This window comes from Cherax quadricarinatus, chromosome 76 (genome assembly GCF_038502225.1).
Source record: "Cherax quadricarinatus isolate ZL_2023a chromosome 76, ASM3850222v1, whole genome shotgun sequence".
Classification (NCBI taxonomy): Eukaryota; Metazoa; Arthropoda; class Malacostraca; order Decapoda; family Parastacidae; genus Cherax; species Cherax quadricarinatus.
The window spans coordinates 19,571,110-19,588,439 of record NC_091367.1 but is presented as its reverse complement, the minus strand read 5'-3'; the positions used below and the strand labels follow the sequence as shown (position 1 = coordinate 19,588,439).

General features: G+C 39.7%; 1 protein-coding gene across 1 annotated transcript in view; it reads right to left on the bottom strand.

Moving 5' to 3' along the window:
- Positions 1–273: 273 nt before the first annotated feature.
- The window catches only part of LOC138854952 (uncharacterized), a 38,392-nt gene continuing 21,335 nt past the window's right edge, over positions 274–17,330 (bottom strand). The window contains exon 4 of the mRNA XM_070101106.1: positions 274–1,075. Coding sequence (XP_069957207.1) covers positions 591–1,075 — 485 coding nt within the window. The 3' untranslated portion in view covers positions 274–590. The remainder of the gene's footprint in view (positions 1,076–17,330) is intronic.

The following is a 17,330-nucleotide window of genomic DNA, read 5'->3' as shown; positions in this document are numbered from 1 at the left end:
TGCTGCAGCTGCTGTAGCTGCTGTAATGTGCTACTGCTCAAGTGACTCCTCCTCCTCCTCCTTCTCCTTCTCCTCCTCCTCCTCCTCCTCCTCCTCCTCCTCCTCCTCCTCCTTCTCCTCCTCCTCTTCCTACAACTACCACCAACACATTATTATGACAACAACAACTAGGGTTAAAGCAGTTAAATCCTTTATTAATACAGTGCTCCTCCTTTCTTTTGCACAGGTTCCAAAAATCTACTGCAGAAAATTTACTAGCTCATGGTAGGCAAGTCCAACCACTTCCACTCATGTACTTATCCAAATTATTTTTAAAAATACCCAAAGTTTAGCAATTGTTGAAGATTTACTCCGGTCTGTGAGGCCTGAAATTATCACTGCGTCTTATAGCTGGAGTTAAGCAAACATCTGATTACTTGAGATAAAGTATACACCTGCGTCTTTTCGTTACTTGCAAATTATGACTGGTAATATATGGAAATTGACAAAACTATAGGTATTGCCTAAATATAGCCTAAGCTCAGATAAAGTTGATAGGAAAGAAACTTTAAAACTGCATAGATCCTTCTACAGTAATAAGTCATCTTTCTTCACTTGATGTAGATCTGGACGTAGCAGAGGTTCAACGTAAAATATTCTCCAACAAGTGTGAAGAATCTTCCTATAGCTGTATTAGGAAGGTCAATTATTATTAAGCCATTTGGAGGTGGAAAGATGTAGCCATACCTGTTGTTGTTACTAGAGTTTGAATTATTTCCAACCCGCACCTCAACATGGAAGAGAATACTTGGGTCTTGTTTAATAATGACGCGGGTGTAAGTGAGACTCTGCGGAAATTCAAGCTGCCAAACGTTCTGGTAACCAGAGGTAACTAAGAAGCAGGACTGGTTGGAACAACTGTAGCCTTTGATAGCATTAAGTGGATTTTGCCCACTACTTGTAAGACTTGAGTAAGAAGGAATGTTGTTGGCTGGTGGGAGAATACTGAAACACTTATTGAAGTGTAGAGCGTTGACTGCTGAGCTGCCCGGCCATAAGTTAGACACTAGAGCACTGAACAAGCTGCACATATTATCTGAAACACAAAGATAATAATTATTGTTTTCTGAGACGGCTCTTGTTTATTTAATTACTTGATTACCTGTTTGAAATTAAAATAAAATAAATGGTAGGGTATGTAAAAGAAGAAAATTAAAAGTGAATACAGGAAAGAGTAAGGTTATGAGGATAAAAAGATTAGGTAATGAAAGATTGGATATCAGATTGGAGGGAGAGAGTATGGAGGAGGTGAATGTATTCAGCTATTTGGGAGTGGACGTGTCAGCGGATGGGTCTATGAAAGATGAGGTGAATCATAGAATTGATGAGGGGAAAAGGGTGAGTGGTGCACTTAGGAGTCTGTGGAGACAAAGAACTTTGTCCTTGGAGGCAAAGAGGGGAATGTGTGAGAGTATAGTTTTACCAACGCTCTTATATGGGTGTGAAGCATGGGTGATGAATGTTGCAGCGAGGAGAAGGCTGGAGGCAGTGGAGATGTCATGTCTGAGGGCAATGTGTGATGTGAATATAATGCAGAGAATTCGTAGTTTGGAAGTTAGGGATTGCCAAAACTGTTGTCCAGAGGGCTGAGGAAGGGTTGTTGAGGTGGTTCGGACATGTAGAGAGAATGGAGCGAAACAGAATGACTTCAAGAGTGTATCAGTCTGTAGTGGAAGGAAGACGGGGTAGGGGTCGGCCTAGGAAAGGTTGGAGGGAGGGGGTAAAGGAGATTTTGTGTGCGAGGGGCTTGAACTTCCAGCGGGCATGCGTGAGCGTGTTTGATAAAAGTGAATGGAGACAAATGGTTTTTAATACTTGACGTGCTGTTGGAGTGTGAGCAAAATAACATGAAGGGATTGAGGGAAACCGGCAGGCCGGACTTGAGTCCTGGAGATGGGAAGTACAGTGCCTGCACTCTGAAGGAGGAGTGTTAATGTTGCAGTTTAAAAACTGTAGTGTAAAGCACCCTTCTGGCAAGACAGTGATGGAGTGAATGATGGTGAAAGTTTTTCTTTTTTCGGGCCACCCTGCCTTGGTGGGAATCGGCCAGTGTGTTAATAAAAAAACATTTACAAAAACACGTCAGTCTTAAGAAGTCGTATTAAAATGTTGTGTTAGACAAGATATAAGCTTAGAAACATCGGACACAGAATCCGTTTGGCTGCAGTTTCTAGAGGGTCGTGCCAAATTAATTTTGAGTGTGATTTATAGGCCCCCAAATCTTGATGGGGAGCGCAGTAAGCTGCTATGGGACGACATTCATTTGTTGTGTTAATGGGAGATTTAACTTTAGACAAATTCATTGGAACAAAGTAACAGGAAATCTTGAGTTTAATGACTTTCTTGATACAATTCAGGATTGCTTTTTAAAACAGTTTGTGACAGAACCAACTTGAGGAAACAATCTGCTTGACTTGGTTCTTGCCAACAAAGAATCACTAATTAATAATCTTGAGGTTAATGATGAGCTTGGGGAAAGTGATCGCAAATCACTTACTTTCAATATATTATGGAATTACCCAGATAACTGCAATCAAGTCTCTGTCCCAGATTTCGGCTTGGCCGACTTCAGGGGACTGAGAAATTACCTGGGTGGGCTAAATTGGGATGACCTGACAATGGGTCAGGTAAGTGGGGTTGGTTGCCAATATGACGTATTTCAAAGCATAGTTATAGCTGCCCAGACAACCTATGTTCCAAGTAGGGAAATTAGATCTAACGAAAATGATCTCAAATGGACAAACAATAGATTAAAACATCAAATGGGGGGATAGGCAGTTAAGAAATAAATATATTCAATTAAAGATATACAAAAAAAGAATAAAAGCAAAAAGGAATTACGAGGCTAAAGTTGCAAGGAATTCGAAGACTAACCCAAAAGGCTTCTTTCAGGTATACAGAAGTAAGATTAGGGACAAGCTAGGCCCACTTAAGAGTAACTCTGGTCAGATCACTGACAGTGATAAGGATATGTGTAAACTTTTCAACACTTTCTCTCAGGATGATAATGAAGTATGCACGACTGGGGTAACTAGTGACTTGGTTCTCAGACAAATAGAGAAATTAAAACCTAACAAATCCCTGATGAGCTGTTGGCAAGGGTTTTAAAGGAATGTAAAGAGGAACTTAGCATACCTTCGGGTGATCTTTTCAATATATTATTACACACTAGCATACTGCCAGACAAGTGGAAAATGGCAAATGTAATACCTATTTACAAAGCAGTAGCCATCTTGAATTGAATAATGAATCTCAGCACTGTTTTTACATAGGCATTCCTGTCTTACGAATTTACTAACTTTTTTCACTAAGGTATTTGTGGAGGTAGATCATGGTATTGAATATAATATTGTGTATATGGACTTCAGTAAGGCTTTCGATAGAGTTCCACATTAGAGAGTATTGAGGAAACTTAAGGCACACGGAATAGGAGAAATTTTTTCCTGGGTAAAGGCATGGTTGACAAATAGGCAGCAGAGAGTTTGCATAAATGGGGAGAAATCAGAATGGGGACACGTCACAAGCGGTGTTCCTCAGGGGTCAGTGTTGGGCCCGTTGTTGTTCATAATTTACATAAACGACATAGATGAGGGAATAAATAGCGACATAAGCAAATTTGCTGATGACACCAAAATAGGCCGTCCAGTTCATTCTAATGAGGATATTAGAGCACTCCAGGATGATTTGAATAGACTGATGCAATGGTCGGAGAAGTGCCAGATGCAGTTTAATATAGACAAATGCAAAGTTCTAATTGTTGGACAAGACAGTAACCATGCCACATACAAACTAAATAATGTAAATCTTAATATTACTGATTACGAAAAGGATTTAGGAGTTTTGGTTAGCAATAATCTGAAACCAAGACAACAGTGCATGAGTGTTCGCGATAAAGCTAACTGAATCCTTGGCTTCATATGAATAGAAGTTCTCAGGTTGTTCTTCAACTCTATATATCCTTGGTTAGGCCTTATTTAGATTATGCTGCTCAGTTTTGGTCACTGTATTACAGAATGGATATAAATGCATTGGAAAACCTTCAAAGGAGGATAACACAGTTGATCTCATGTATCATAAATTTTCCCTATGAGGATAGACTGAGGCCCTGAATCTGCACTCTCTCGAAAGGCGTAGAATTAGGGGGGATATGATCGAGGTGTATAAATGGAAAACAGGAATAAATAAAGGGAATGTAAACAGCGTGCTAAAAATATCTAGCCTAGACAGGATTTGCAGCAATGGTTTTAAGTTGGAAAATTTAAGATTCAGGAAGGATATAGGAAAGCACTGGTTTAGTAAGAGTTGTGGATGATTGGAACAAAACCCCAAGTACTGTCATATAAGCTAAGACTTTGTGTAGTTTTAAAAATAGGTTAGATAAATACATGATTGGGTGTGTGTGGGTGTGAGTTGGCCCTGACTAGCTTGTGCTACTAGGTCAGATGCCCTGCTCCTTCCTGACCTGAATAGGTAAGGGCGTTGGCTTAAGCCATTAGGTGATTTGAACCTGCCTAACATGGGCCAATAGGCCTGCTGCAGTGTTCCCTCCTTATGTTCTTATGTATGAAGGCTATTATTATAATATACAGTATAACAACCAAAAATAACGTCATGAAACTGTGTAGCTGCCACTGCAGCAACAAATGGGCTTCTGCATGGATTACTTACAACTTGACTTAAGAAATCGTAATGACACGATTGCAAATAAACCATACCCCCGGCCGGGATTGAACCCGCGGTCATAGAGTCTCAAAACTCCAGCCCGTCGCGTTAGCCACTAGACCAGCTAGCTGGTCTAGTGGCTAACGCGACGGGCTGGAGTTTTGAGACTCTATGACCGCGTGTTCAATCCCGGCCGGGGGTATGGTTTACTTACAACTTCTGTGGGAAATGGGCCCATGCATCTTGTGCAGACATTCAGGAATCATCCACAAGAGGTTTTAATCCAGGGATGTGCTTTTGGGTATGACTCTTGCTTCCTGCCAGTTTGCTGGGTTATTACAAGCTCTAATATGGTTGAAAATCACATTCGACTCCTGTGCTATACGTATCGAATAGCGATGCTGGGAAATTCTTACCTCCAATGATTTTCCAGTGTGTCCCAAATAGGAGAGATTGTTACCATTGCAACCAACTCTGCAAACACCACCAACACGTTGTTGGGGTTGAATTCTTTATTAAAATGCTTCTAACAGTCCATGAATTTTTAAAAACTACTTGTATATTTAATCTTCTTAGTGCATTTGGCATTATACATAAATTCTCGTTATATGGGAGGACCAGCACATTCTTGGTCTGAGGTGTTATCCTAGGTTCTGTTCTATTATAGGTTCTTTTAGCCGCCAGCAAGGCAGATTCCATAAACAATTTGGGATATCGCAGTCTCGTGCCAATGTCAAATATTTTCCTAATTTCTTCATCTAGGAACTTTGGACTGCACATTCTATAGGCTTTCAAAAACATAGTAAGAAATACACTTCTTTTGACTCTACTCTCATGGTTGGAGTAGTAGTGAATGTATGAGCACACATTGGTAGCCTTCCTATATACTCTAAACTTGAACGTTCTATCAACCCGGTGTGTCAACACATCTAAGAATGGAAGTTCACAGTCCACCTATTTCTCCTCGGTGAATTTAATAGACGGGACTAGAGCGTTAAGTCTTGATAAAAATGTATCTAGGGTCATATCATTTGGCCAAAGACGCAAGATGTCATCCACATATCTGAACCATTTAGCTCTACATGGAAAGATATCCTTCAACAGTCTAGCCTCGAAAAATTCCATATACAAATTGCTCAATATATAGCTATTATTCTGCTCCTCCCGTGGCTGTTTTGGATCTTGTATAGCTTGGTTTGCGATATTTGCTTATATATAAATATATATATATATATATATATATAATATATATATATATATATATATATATATATATATATATATATATATATATATATATATATATATATATATATATGTCGTGCCGAATAGGCAGAACTTGCGATCTTGGCTTAAATAGCAACGCTTATCTTGCTATATAGGACAAGCGAAAGATTGTGTATGCAGTAATTTCGCCAAAATCATTCTGAACCTAACGAAAAATATATATTTCAATGTGTTTGTTTAGTATTAAATTACTGTTAACAAATCTAAAATATATTTAGTTGGGTTAGGCTAAAATAAATTGCTCTTGTTATAATAAGGTTAGGTAAGTTTTCTAAGATTCTTTTCGAGCAAAATTAAAAATTTTTACATTAACATTAATGAAAAAAAATATATCTTTAAACGTACCACAAAATTTGATTAACACAAGCCTATCCGATGTTATCCTGACGCCAAATGACTTCGAACAGGCGATAAATGACATGCCCATGCACTCTGCCCCAGGGCCACACTCATGGAACCCTGTGTTCATCAAGAACTGCAAGAAGCCCCTATCACGAGCCTTTTCCATCCTATGGAGAGGGAGCATGGACACGGGGGTCGTCCCACAGTTACTAAAAACAACAGACATAGCCCCACTCCACAAAGGGGGCAGTAAAGCAACAGCAAAGAACTACAGACCAATAGCACTAACATCCCATATCATAAAAATCTTTGAAAGGGTCCTAAGAAGCAAGATCACCACCCATCTAGAAACCCATCAGTTACACAACCCAGGGCAACATGGGTTTAGAACAGGTCGCTCCTGTCTGTCTCAACTATTGGATCACTACGACAAGGTCCTAAATGCACTAGAAGACAAAAAGAATGCAGATGTAATATATACAGACTTTGCAAAAGCCTTCGACAAGTGTGACCATGGCGTAATAGCGCACAAAATGCGTGCTAAAGGAATAACAGGAAAAGTCGGTCGATGGATCTATAATTTCCTCACTAACAGAACACAGAGAGTAGTCGTCAACAGAGTAAAGTCCGAGGCAGCTACGGTGAAAAGCTCTGTTCCACAAGGCACAGTACTCGCTCCCATCTTGTTCCTCATCCTCATATCCGACATAGACAAGGATGTCAGCCACAGCACCGTGTCTTCCTTTGCAGATGACACCCGAATCTGCATGACAGTGTCTTCCATTGCAGACACTGCAAAGCTCCAGGCGGACATCAACCAAATCTTTCAGTGGGCTGCAGAAAACAATATGAAGTTCAACGATGAGAAATTTCAATTACTCAGATATGGTAAACATGAGGAAATTAAATCTTCATCAGAGTACAAAACAAATTCTGGCCACAAAATAGAGCGAAACACCAACGTCAAAGACCTGGGAGTGATCCTGTCGGAGGATCTCACCTTCAAGGACCATAACATTGTATCAATCGCATCTGCTAGAAAAATGACAGGATGGATAATGAGAACCTTCAAAACTAGGGAGGCCAAGCCCATGATGACACTCTTCAGGCCACTTGTTCTATCTAGGCTGGAATATTGCTGCACACTAACAGCACCTTTCAAGGCAGGTGAAATTGCCGACCTAGAAAATGTACAGAGAACTTTCACGGTGCGCATAACGGAGATAAAACACCTCAATTATTGGGAGCGCTTGAGGTTCCTAAACCTGTATTCCCTGGAACGCAGGAGGGAGAGATACATGATTATATACACCTGGAAAATCCTAGAGGGACTAGTACCGAACTTGCACACGAAAATCACTCACTACGAAAGCAAAAGACTTGGCAGACGATGTACCATCCCCCAATGAAAAGCAGGGGTGTCACTAGCACGTTAAGAGACCATACAATAAGTGTCAGGGGCCCGAGACTGTTCAACTGCCTCCCAGCACACATAAGGGGGATTACCAACAGACCCCTGGCAATCTTCAAGCTGGCACTGGACAAGCACCTAAAGTCAGTTCCTGATCAGCCGGGCTGTGGCTCGTACGTTGATTTGCGTGCAGCCAGCAGCAACAGCCTGGTTGATCAGGCTCTGATCCACCAGGAGGCCTGATCACAGACCGGGCCGCGGGGGCGTTGACCCCCGGAACTCTCTCCAGGTAAACTCCAGGTATAAGAGAAAATTTCAGAAAGGACTTTATTTTAAATGAGTTCTTGCTAATTGACCAGTTTTACATATTCGGCACGACATATATATATATATATATATATATATATATATATATATATATATATATATATATATATATATATATATATATATATATATATATATAATAATAATAATAAATGGGTGATTTTAAAATATGCAAAACAACCACTGTGAAAGAGTAGTGAAATTCCAAGCGCTTTCGTGACTACTCACATTATCAAGGAACAATGAAAGTAAAGCATCAAAGGAGAGTATATAAAGGGTTAGCCCACACCTCAATATCAGATCCCACAACACCTGACGCGAGACAGCAGGCCCGCCGGCCGAACTTGACAGGTCCTTCAAACAGCCCACCAACAAACTATTGTACCCAAGAAATAAGAACTTTAAAAAATTATTATTCGTCCAGTGTATTATTAAATTCTTCCCAAATTCTATTAATTTTAAATGGATCTAATTTACATAAACCAAAGGAAATATTCATATTATTGTCAAAACTGCTTTTTATGAAACAAGATTCAATTATATTCCTGTCGACCATGGACTTGCTTGATACTACTTTCTCAACTTTTTGAAAATCAATTGGATGGTTAAAAACTCTTACATATATACACACACACACACACAGGCACACAAACACAGGCACACACACACACACACACACACACACACACACACACACACATATATATATATATATATATATATATATATATATATATATATATATATATATATATATATATATATATATATATATATATATATATATATATATATATATATATATATATATATATATATATATATATATATATAATATATATATATATATATATATATATATATATATATATATATATATATATATATATATATATATATATATGTCGTGCCGAATAAGTAAAACTGGTCAATTAGCAAGAACTCATTTAAAATTCAGTCCTTTCTAAAATTTTCTCTTATACTTTTAAAGATATATATTTTTCATTAATGTTAATGTAAAAATTTATAATTTTGCACCAAAAGTATCTTAGAAAACTTACCTATCCTTATTATAACAAGAACAATTTATTTTAGCCTCACCCAACTAAATACATTTTAGATTTGTTTACAATAATTTAATACTAAACAAACACAGTGAAATATATTTTTTTTCGTTAGGTTCAGAATGATTTTGGCGAAATTATTGCATACACAAATTTTCACTTGTCCTATATGGCAAGATGAGCATTGCTATTTAAGCCAAGATCGCAAGTTCTGCCTATTCGGTACAACATATATATATATATATATATATATATATATATATATATATATATATATATATATATATATAGTTTAAAAGATAGTTTAAAAGATGGGGTGGTAGGGGAAGTGGAATATTCAAATGGCTTCAGGAAGAAATCCAAATATTCTTCCTTGAAGCCTTTTTATCCACTTCTCCGAAGCTATGGGTCCCACAATTTACCAGAGGTGGACCCCATCCTATATATATATATATATATATATACATATATATATATATATATACATATATATATACATATATATATATATACATCTCAGTAGTAGTAACCAGTTACCAGTAACCGTCCGTTGACTCAACGACCAACCGTCTCTGCCTGAGTCACTATCTGAATTCATATTGTGCTGACCTCAGCAGTTCAAAGGCCCCCTCACATAGGGTACTGCAGCCGGCTAGTCAGTATTACGGGTGTTACCAAGGAGATAGGTACAGCTGGCAAGGGCTCCCTCCACATAACAGCAATTATACGTAATAACAGCCTACGTGAGTATTTCTTACCTAATCCACGTATCGAACTCCCACATGATAAATGGTGTACAGCGGTGTGGAGCGTGGATTTACGTTTTTAAGGGTAATTCAAGGCGTTTGAAGACTGTTGTGAGTAGACGGCAGGGTCAAAGGTGAATCGTCGCCCACCAGCCACTGCCCTGTACCACCAGCCAGCAGCCGCCTACTCCCCTCACAACCTGCTGCCTGCAAGCCTGTTGCAGCCGTTTCAAGCTTCCTGGCTTAGTTCGTGTGCTAATTGCTTCAATCTCCGAGGGGTTGACCCGGATTTTGCAATTAAGCCAGTCAGTAAGCCAGACTGTGGAAGTGAACGCCAGTCAGTCTATCATCCAGCCTCTCTCCTGTCATCCAACTGCTCCTCCATGCTTTGTGCATCGTTACACGTCTTCCAGTCAGCCATTCTCGTGGGGTAAGCCAGTCAGCCAACCCAGCTTCTAACCCAGCTGAGAGAGAGAAGTAAGCCACGCAGTAAGAAGTAAGCCAAGTTCCTCTGAAGTATTGTCTATATCGCTTTGTGCTCCTGTTGGATGCTAAGAGTGGTTTTCATCATTCCTGTGGCATAGAGTGGGTTATCAAGCCACCTTCGTGGGTAGAGGGGGGTGCGCGGCAGTACCCCAGCGAGAGTCACACCCACCACTCTCTCCCACCACCACTCTCTCCCACCACCACCAGCCATCCACCCATCTACCTGTGGTTGTTTGCACCCTTGTACCGGGTCCTAGTACTGTTTTGGCTCACATAATTGGTCAAGAGATTGTAGCTGGTGCCACCGATAAAGCCAGTTATGTGAGTTCGCCTAGAGAGCGCATTTCTTCACGACAACAGTGTGAGTGGAGGAGGAAACACCACCCGCCCACTCATCACTCGTCACCGCCCGTCTACTACTCCCGACTTCAGTGATAATTTTCTTGAGACATTTTTCTTGCATTTAAAGACATTTGCGTGTGTGAGACATTTATAGTAAATTTGCTTGTGTACTCTAAACCTTGTGTTTTCAGTGTAAACGCAGTATTCTTTGACTCATTATTTTTACAATATTTTTCAGTGTTTTCACTTATCTTATATTTTTATTCTGTGTTTTTTTTTTCTTATGCTACTCCTGTCTCTAGTAAGTATTATTGTGTAGTGTACCAGTCAGTCACCCTGTGTGAAGTGATTCATTTTTTTTTATTGTATTCTTTCAGCGTTGTATTCTCCAGTAGGCATTGTATTTCATGCAGTGATATTCACCCCAGTATACTAAATTATCCATTTATTTCTGTGTGTCTTTTTTTTTCGTATGCCAACAGTGTCTCATTCCTCTAATTTTTTCGCAGACTGTGTACCATTATTTTTGCCAGCAAATTTTTGTCGTATCAGTCACAGCAAGATTTTGTTGTATCCACAGCAGGATTTTGTTGTAAGAATATATTTTAATGAAGTGTGCTCCGTCACTGTAAGTGTTATATTACCTGTTTTGTTCCTGTGTTTTATTTTATTCATATGATTCTTGAACAAATTCACTCTTGATGCAATTTCAATTACTTTTAACGTAAAGTGTTTTCCTTACTCTGTTGAGTAAATTGTTTTGTCTAATTTACAATTAAGAGTTAAAGTGTTCAATCAGTTTATTTTTTTTTTTGATCTTCATATTTTAATTCATTATTTTACCTGAGTTTTCCCAGTGACACTTTATTACTGCAGTGATTGTTTCTACACCTTATTGTTGCACTTGTTCTGAGGTGAATTATTTTGTTGGACTGTTCTGCAGTGAATTATTTTCTTTTATTGATATTTTTATGAATTATATTTTAATTTTGTCTATGCATTCTTAGAAAATACTTAAATTTCCCAGTTAACAATTTAATAATTTTATTTTACACTTTCACATTGATTTAAAAAATTTAATTAATTAATTTCTTTATTAGCAAGAGTAAAGACAGCTCATTTTGAATTTAATTCAGTCTCCAGTAATATTTTTACTTGTATATTTCAATGTAAATTTTTTTTTCGTGGTCAATAGTCCTTTGAATTGAGTTTTCCTTCCTCTTGCAGTGTATTTAGACATTATTCTGCAAAATTAGTTGTATATCTTTTCATTTCAATTCTAGAATTTTATATCATTTTTATTGTTCATTATTTTTGCCTTATTTGTTCTCGTGCTACTTTGCCATTATGTCTCACATACCGTCAAGTGATACTTTAGTGAATGTCGACACTCAGACCTCTCAGGCTACTGCTGGTCCTGTCATCAGTCCTCACAGTTCCTTACCGACTGAAAGACCGACCCAGACACCGAGATATTATAGTTATACTCGTGATTCCCTTGATGCGTTACCTTTATTCAATGGCCATGTACATAGTCTTGAAGCATGGTTTGCAGCCATTCGTTCTCGTGCTAGTGCTCTAGGTGAAGGTCCTCCTTCTGAGGAAAGCCTTATCAGAATTGCTAAAGAAGCTCTTTATCGATCTCCTGCTGCTGTTCACGTTGTTGATCTTGATATGCGAGACTTCAGGAATCTTACTAAGTGGTCACAATATGAGGAACTGATTCGTTCTTCCCTTGTCCCAGTAAAAACAGCTGATCCATATGTCGTTCTTAGGGAACTAGTGAATGCTACACCCATGAGTAATGAATCGTTGAGTGCATTTGCTGTTAGATTAGACAAACTTTTATCATCATTTATCAATGCTGTCCAATCATCATCTTTTCTCCCTGAAGAGGCTAAACCATTTACAGAATCAATTGCTAAAATAGCAGCTTTTGGAGCAATTAAAGAACTAATGCCGCCTGCTTCTGTGTGTGCTTATGAGGCTCATCCTCCAACTGTAACGATGGAACCACTTACAGCCTTAAATCATGTACGTTCCTTGTGCCCCCAGGGTACTTTCCCTTGTATTAAAAGTAATGTCACACATATGCCTCAGTCTGCACCACCTCTTGTTTGCGCCACAGAGACAAATCGTAGTCGTCAACCATCTCAGAGATCACCAAGAACCAGTGTACAGAGTCGTTATACACCTCGTAGTATTCATAGTACATTCAGTAACCATAGTCGGCGGAATTGTTATAACTGTGGTTTCCGTGGTCATATTGCAATTAATTGTCCTGATAGTTATCCTAAGAGGCGTCGTACTGATGATGAGTACTCAGATCTTCCCTACTGTACTTATCATAGAATACATGGACATGACACATCTGAGTGTAATGCTCTCTATAACCTTCAGTACTCTAGGTCTTTCCGTGGTCGTTCCAACCGCAGAACCCGTAGAGGAAACAGATCTCGTGGTTTTCAAAATAACCAGAACCAGGCTCATTCTTTCAATTCTCAAACTAACCAGAACCAGGCTCGTTCTTCCCAGTCGGGGGAATTCGAGCGCCCCAGTCAAACCGTCCCATGGTGACAGTAGGTGATAATGAGTACACCATCCCCGTTCACAATTCCTTTGAAGCCTTAAGCAGTCTCGAGAATGACAACCCTGCTGAGGTTGTTGCTTCACATGTCTCTGACATAGATGATTTTGGGGATGGAGTAGAACAAGTCTTTTCTGATGAAAATCCACCTTTTTGTTTGCACATAACTTCCAATGCAACCATAGGCCCTATAGTGCAAGCATCTGTTTATAATGCGCAAGTTCAATTGTTCATGGACTCTGGTGCGCAAATCAATATTATTAGGTCTAGTTTGTTTAAGGATAAGAAGTTACGACATGTCCTTCTCGTAGAACCGACTCCTGTGTCCTCCCTTAGTGGAGTATCTGGTTCTCACCTGTGTGTCCGAGGTCGGACTTCCCTAACCTTTTCTATCCAAGGTAGAGACTTCACTGTTTCCTTCTTTGTTGTCGACCAGATTACTTTCCCTGGTGACCTTCTACTGGGATTTGCTTCCATGCGCGACTTACGCATTGTGCTCGACCCTTATCGATGGCATGCACAAATTGACGACTTGATCGTTCCATTCTGGGGTTACCAGCTTGGATCCGAAATCTGTTATACTGCTGCAGAGTATGATGTACGGATTAAGTCCTTACAAGCTAATGCATTCTCCAGTAGCGTACCCAAGCGGTCAGGCACTGGTAATTCTGTCACTCCCATCAGTGTTCCACCTATACCTTCAGAATTGCAGGATAGTCCGATGCCTCAAGTGTCCGAGGACGCTCAGATTGCCTTGAGTGCTCAACCTATCCCTGCAATGCCTGCTAGTTCGAGTAGTAGTTTCTCCACAGGGGACGCCTTGTCGGAAAACAATTACTTGCAACTAGTAATGCCATCTCTTGTTGACGTCACATGCCGTCTGCAGAAAGACGTTTCTGTTGCGGCTAGTGCCCTCACTAGAGTGTCTGTAGTTGTTCCTAGTGTTCCAGATGGTGATAACGTCCTAGTTGACAGTGATTCCTGCAAAGTAAAAGGTCTATTTGTTGAACCATCCTTACATGTTGTAAGAGATAGTAAGATCCATTTCTACCTGGCCAACACTTCTGGTCACAGTGTTCGCCTTAGAGCAAATACCAATCTTGTTGACCTTGTTCACTATCCTTACCCTGTTCAGGTAGAGGATGAGTTGTCACCTGACCAGTGGGTCGGTGCTATTTCTGCCGGGGAGACCTCATCCACTTCACTGGATCAATCTGTTCCACCAGTTGAGGAGAAAGACTTAGCTCCCACTGACTTCCCAGATGAAGTCAAGCGTTTGTTGACTCTGTTGAACAAACGTCGTAAAGCCATTGCTTTACCAGGTGAGAAGACGGGTATAACGAACTTATTGTCCCATCGTATTCCACTTGAACCTGGTACTAGACCTATCTACATACCTGCGTACAGAATGCCTCATTCACAAGTTGCTGTCGCAGAAGAATTGATCAATCAAATGCTTGATGATGGAGTTATTGCACCTAGCAATTCACCTTGGAATGCACCCTTGATACTAGTACCTAAGAAGGATGGTACTTGGCGTCCAGTAATTGACTTTAGGAAGTTAAACGCAAAAACCATTCCAGATCGCTTTCCACTTCCTGTACTCGGTGATCTTTTACGTAATATTGGAGATAACAAAGTCTTTTCAACCCTGGATTTGTTACAAGGGTTTTGGCAAGTCCCTCTTCACGAGGACAGCCAAGATATAACTGCATTCTCCACTCCTACAGGTCATTATCACTTCCTCCATATGGCATTTGGATTACGATCTTCCCCTATCACGTTCTCAAGGCTCATGACTAATATCTTTAGAGGTCTCATAGGTAATGCACTTATGGTGTACTTAGATGACGTAATCGTCATGTCTAAAGACGTGGATACACACTTGAAAAGACTTGATGTAGTGCTTGGTAAGCTTGAAGAAGCCAATTTAAATATCAAACTGTCAAAATGTCAATTTTTCAGATCAGAAATTAAGTTTCTTGGTCACGTAGTCACTCCTAGAGGGGTTACGACTGACCAAAGTAAGGTAACTGCAGTACTAAATTTTCCAACTCCCAAAACTGCTGATGCCGTAAGATCCTTTGTGGGCTTAGCAGGATTTTATAGATCTTTCATTGCCAATTTTTCTTCCATAGCTGCTCCTCTAACTGAGTTGCTTAAGAAAGATGCTCCTTTTGTTTGGACCTTCCGTCAAGAAAGAGCATTCCAAACTCTAAAAGAAAAGCTAACATCTGCTCCAATTTTGAAATTTCCAGATTTTTCTAAGCCTTTCTATCTGACAACTGATGCTAGTTCAATTGGCATAGGTGCCGTACTAGCTCAGAAGACCGATGGCAAGTACAACGCAGTTGCATTTGCTAGCCGAGTCCTTACGAAGGCTGAACGTAATTATACAGTAACTGAGCAAGAAGCTTTAGCAATAGTATGGTCCTTAAAGCACTTCCGAGACATTATTTATCAGTACTCTGTTCATGTCTTGACAGATCATGCTCCACTGATACCCTTATTCCAGAACAAACAACCTACTGGAAGGTTAGCTAGATGGACCTTGACTATCCAAGAGTTCAATCCCACCTTTGAGCATTTACCTGGCAAGTCAAATGTAGTCGCAGATGCCTTATCGCGACATGTTAGTATAGTAACTGCAGACCCTCCATTTAGTGCTGAAGATGTAAAGAATGCTCAACGAACAGATCCCATGTGGTCTGGTGTGATTCGATTCCTGCTCCAGGAAGATCTTATTCTGAATGTGAAGCCACCAGCACCCATCAGTGACTTTGTCATGAACCAAGAATTACTGTATCGAACAGCCGAGTTGGGTACTCCTAGCAGAAGAGTATACCAGTTAGTAATTCCACAGTCATTAGTGAATGTAGCCTTACAGCTAGTTCACGATGTACCAGGTGTTGCACACCCTGGTATGGATCGTTCAGTAAAACAAGCCAGATTGAAATACTTTTGGCCTCGAATGGCAACTGATATTTCTGAGTATGTTAGGAAATGTAGTGTCTGCATGCAACATAAAGGCAATGCTAATGGTCCTAATCCAATCCAAGTGTATCCAACTACTAGCGAACCGTGGGAAAGAGTTGCGCTAGATTTGTTAACTAATTTCCAATGTTCCCTCCAAGGCAACAAACATGTGTGTGTTATGGTAGACCATTTCACCAGATATTGCGAGTTAGTTCCTATTGCAGATAAGACTGCCGAGACAGTAGCTAAAGCGTTTAAAGAACGCATTATCTGCAGGCATACCACCCCTAAGTCCCTAGTAACAGATAATGGAGGTGAATTCTGTAATGAAATTCTTGAAAATTTGTGTACCTTGTACAAGATCTCTAAATCCACCATTGTTCCTCATCATCCTGCCTGCAATGGGTTAGCGGAACGAACCAATAAGAAAGTACTTGATGTCTTGAGAGCCACTATCAATCCCAATAGTGAAACTTGGGATGAAGTTATACCTGATGTGCAGTGTGCTATAAATTCTGCTTACAATGTTTCTATAGGTGACACTCCACATTATGCATTGTATGGTGTAGATAAACGTTTGCCTTATGAGTTGTTATATTCTAATCCGAAACCAAATTACAACCCTGATGATTTCATAGCAACTCGTACCAGCTTAGCTCAAAGTGTTTTTAGAAGAATCCGTGAAACACTTCATAAATCAACAGCTGAATTCACAAGAGTCGCAAACACTCGATCAAAGCCATCCAAAATCAAAGTAGGTTCGAGAGTTATGCTGATTAACTTTAACAAAACGTCTGCAATGCCAAAGCTTGATCAAAAGTTTGTTGGTCCTTATCGAGTAGTTGAACATATCACTGGTAATAAGTATAAGGTTAGAGAGATTAGTACTGGTCAGTATAAAGAATCGCATTTGGATCATATGAAGTTAGTATGTGATGATAATGATGTTCCAACCCAGACTAATGTGACAGACTCTGACAATCCTCCTGATCCTGTACTCTCTTCCTCTGATACTCAGTCAGACGATCAACCTGAATGTCGTTATTCCCTACGTACACGAC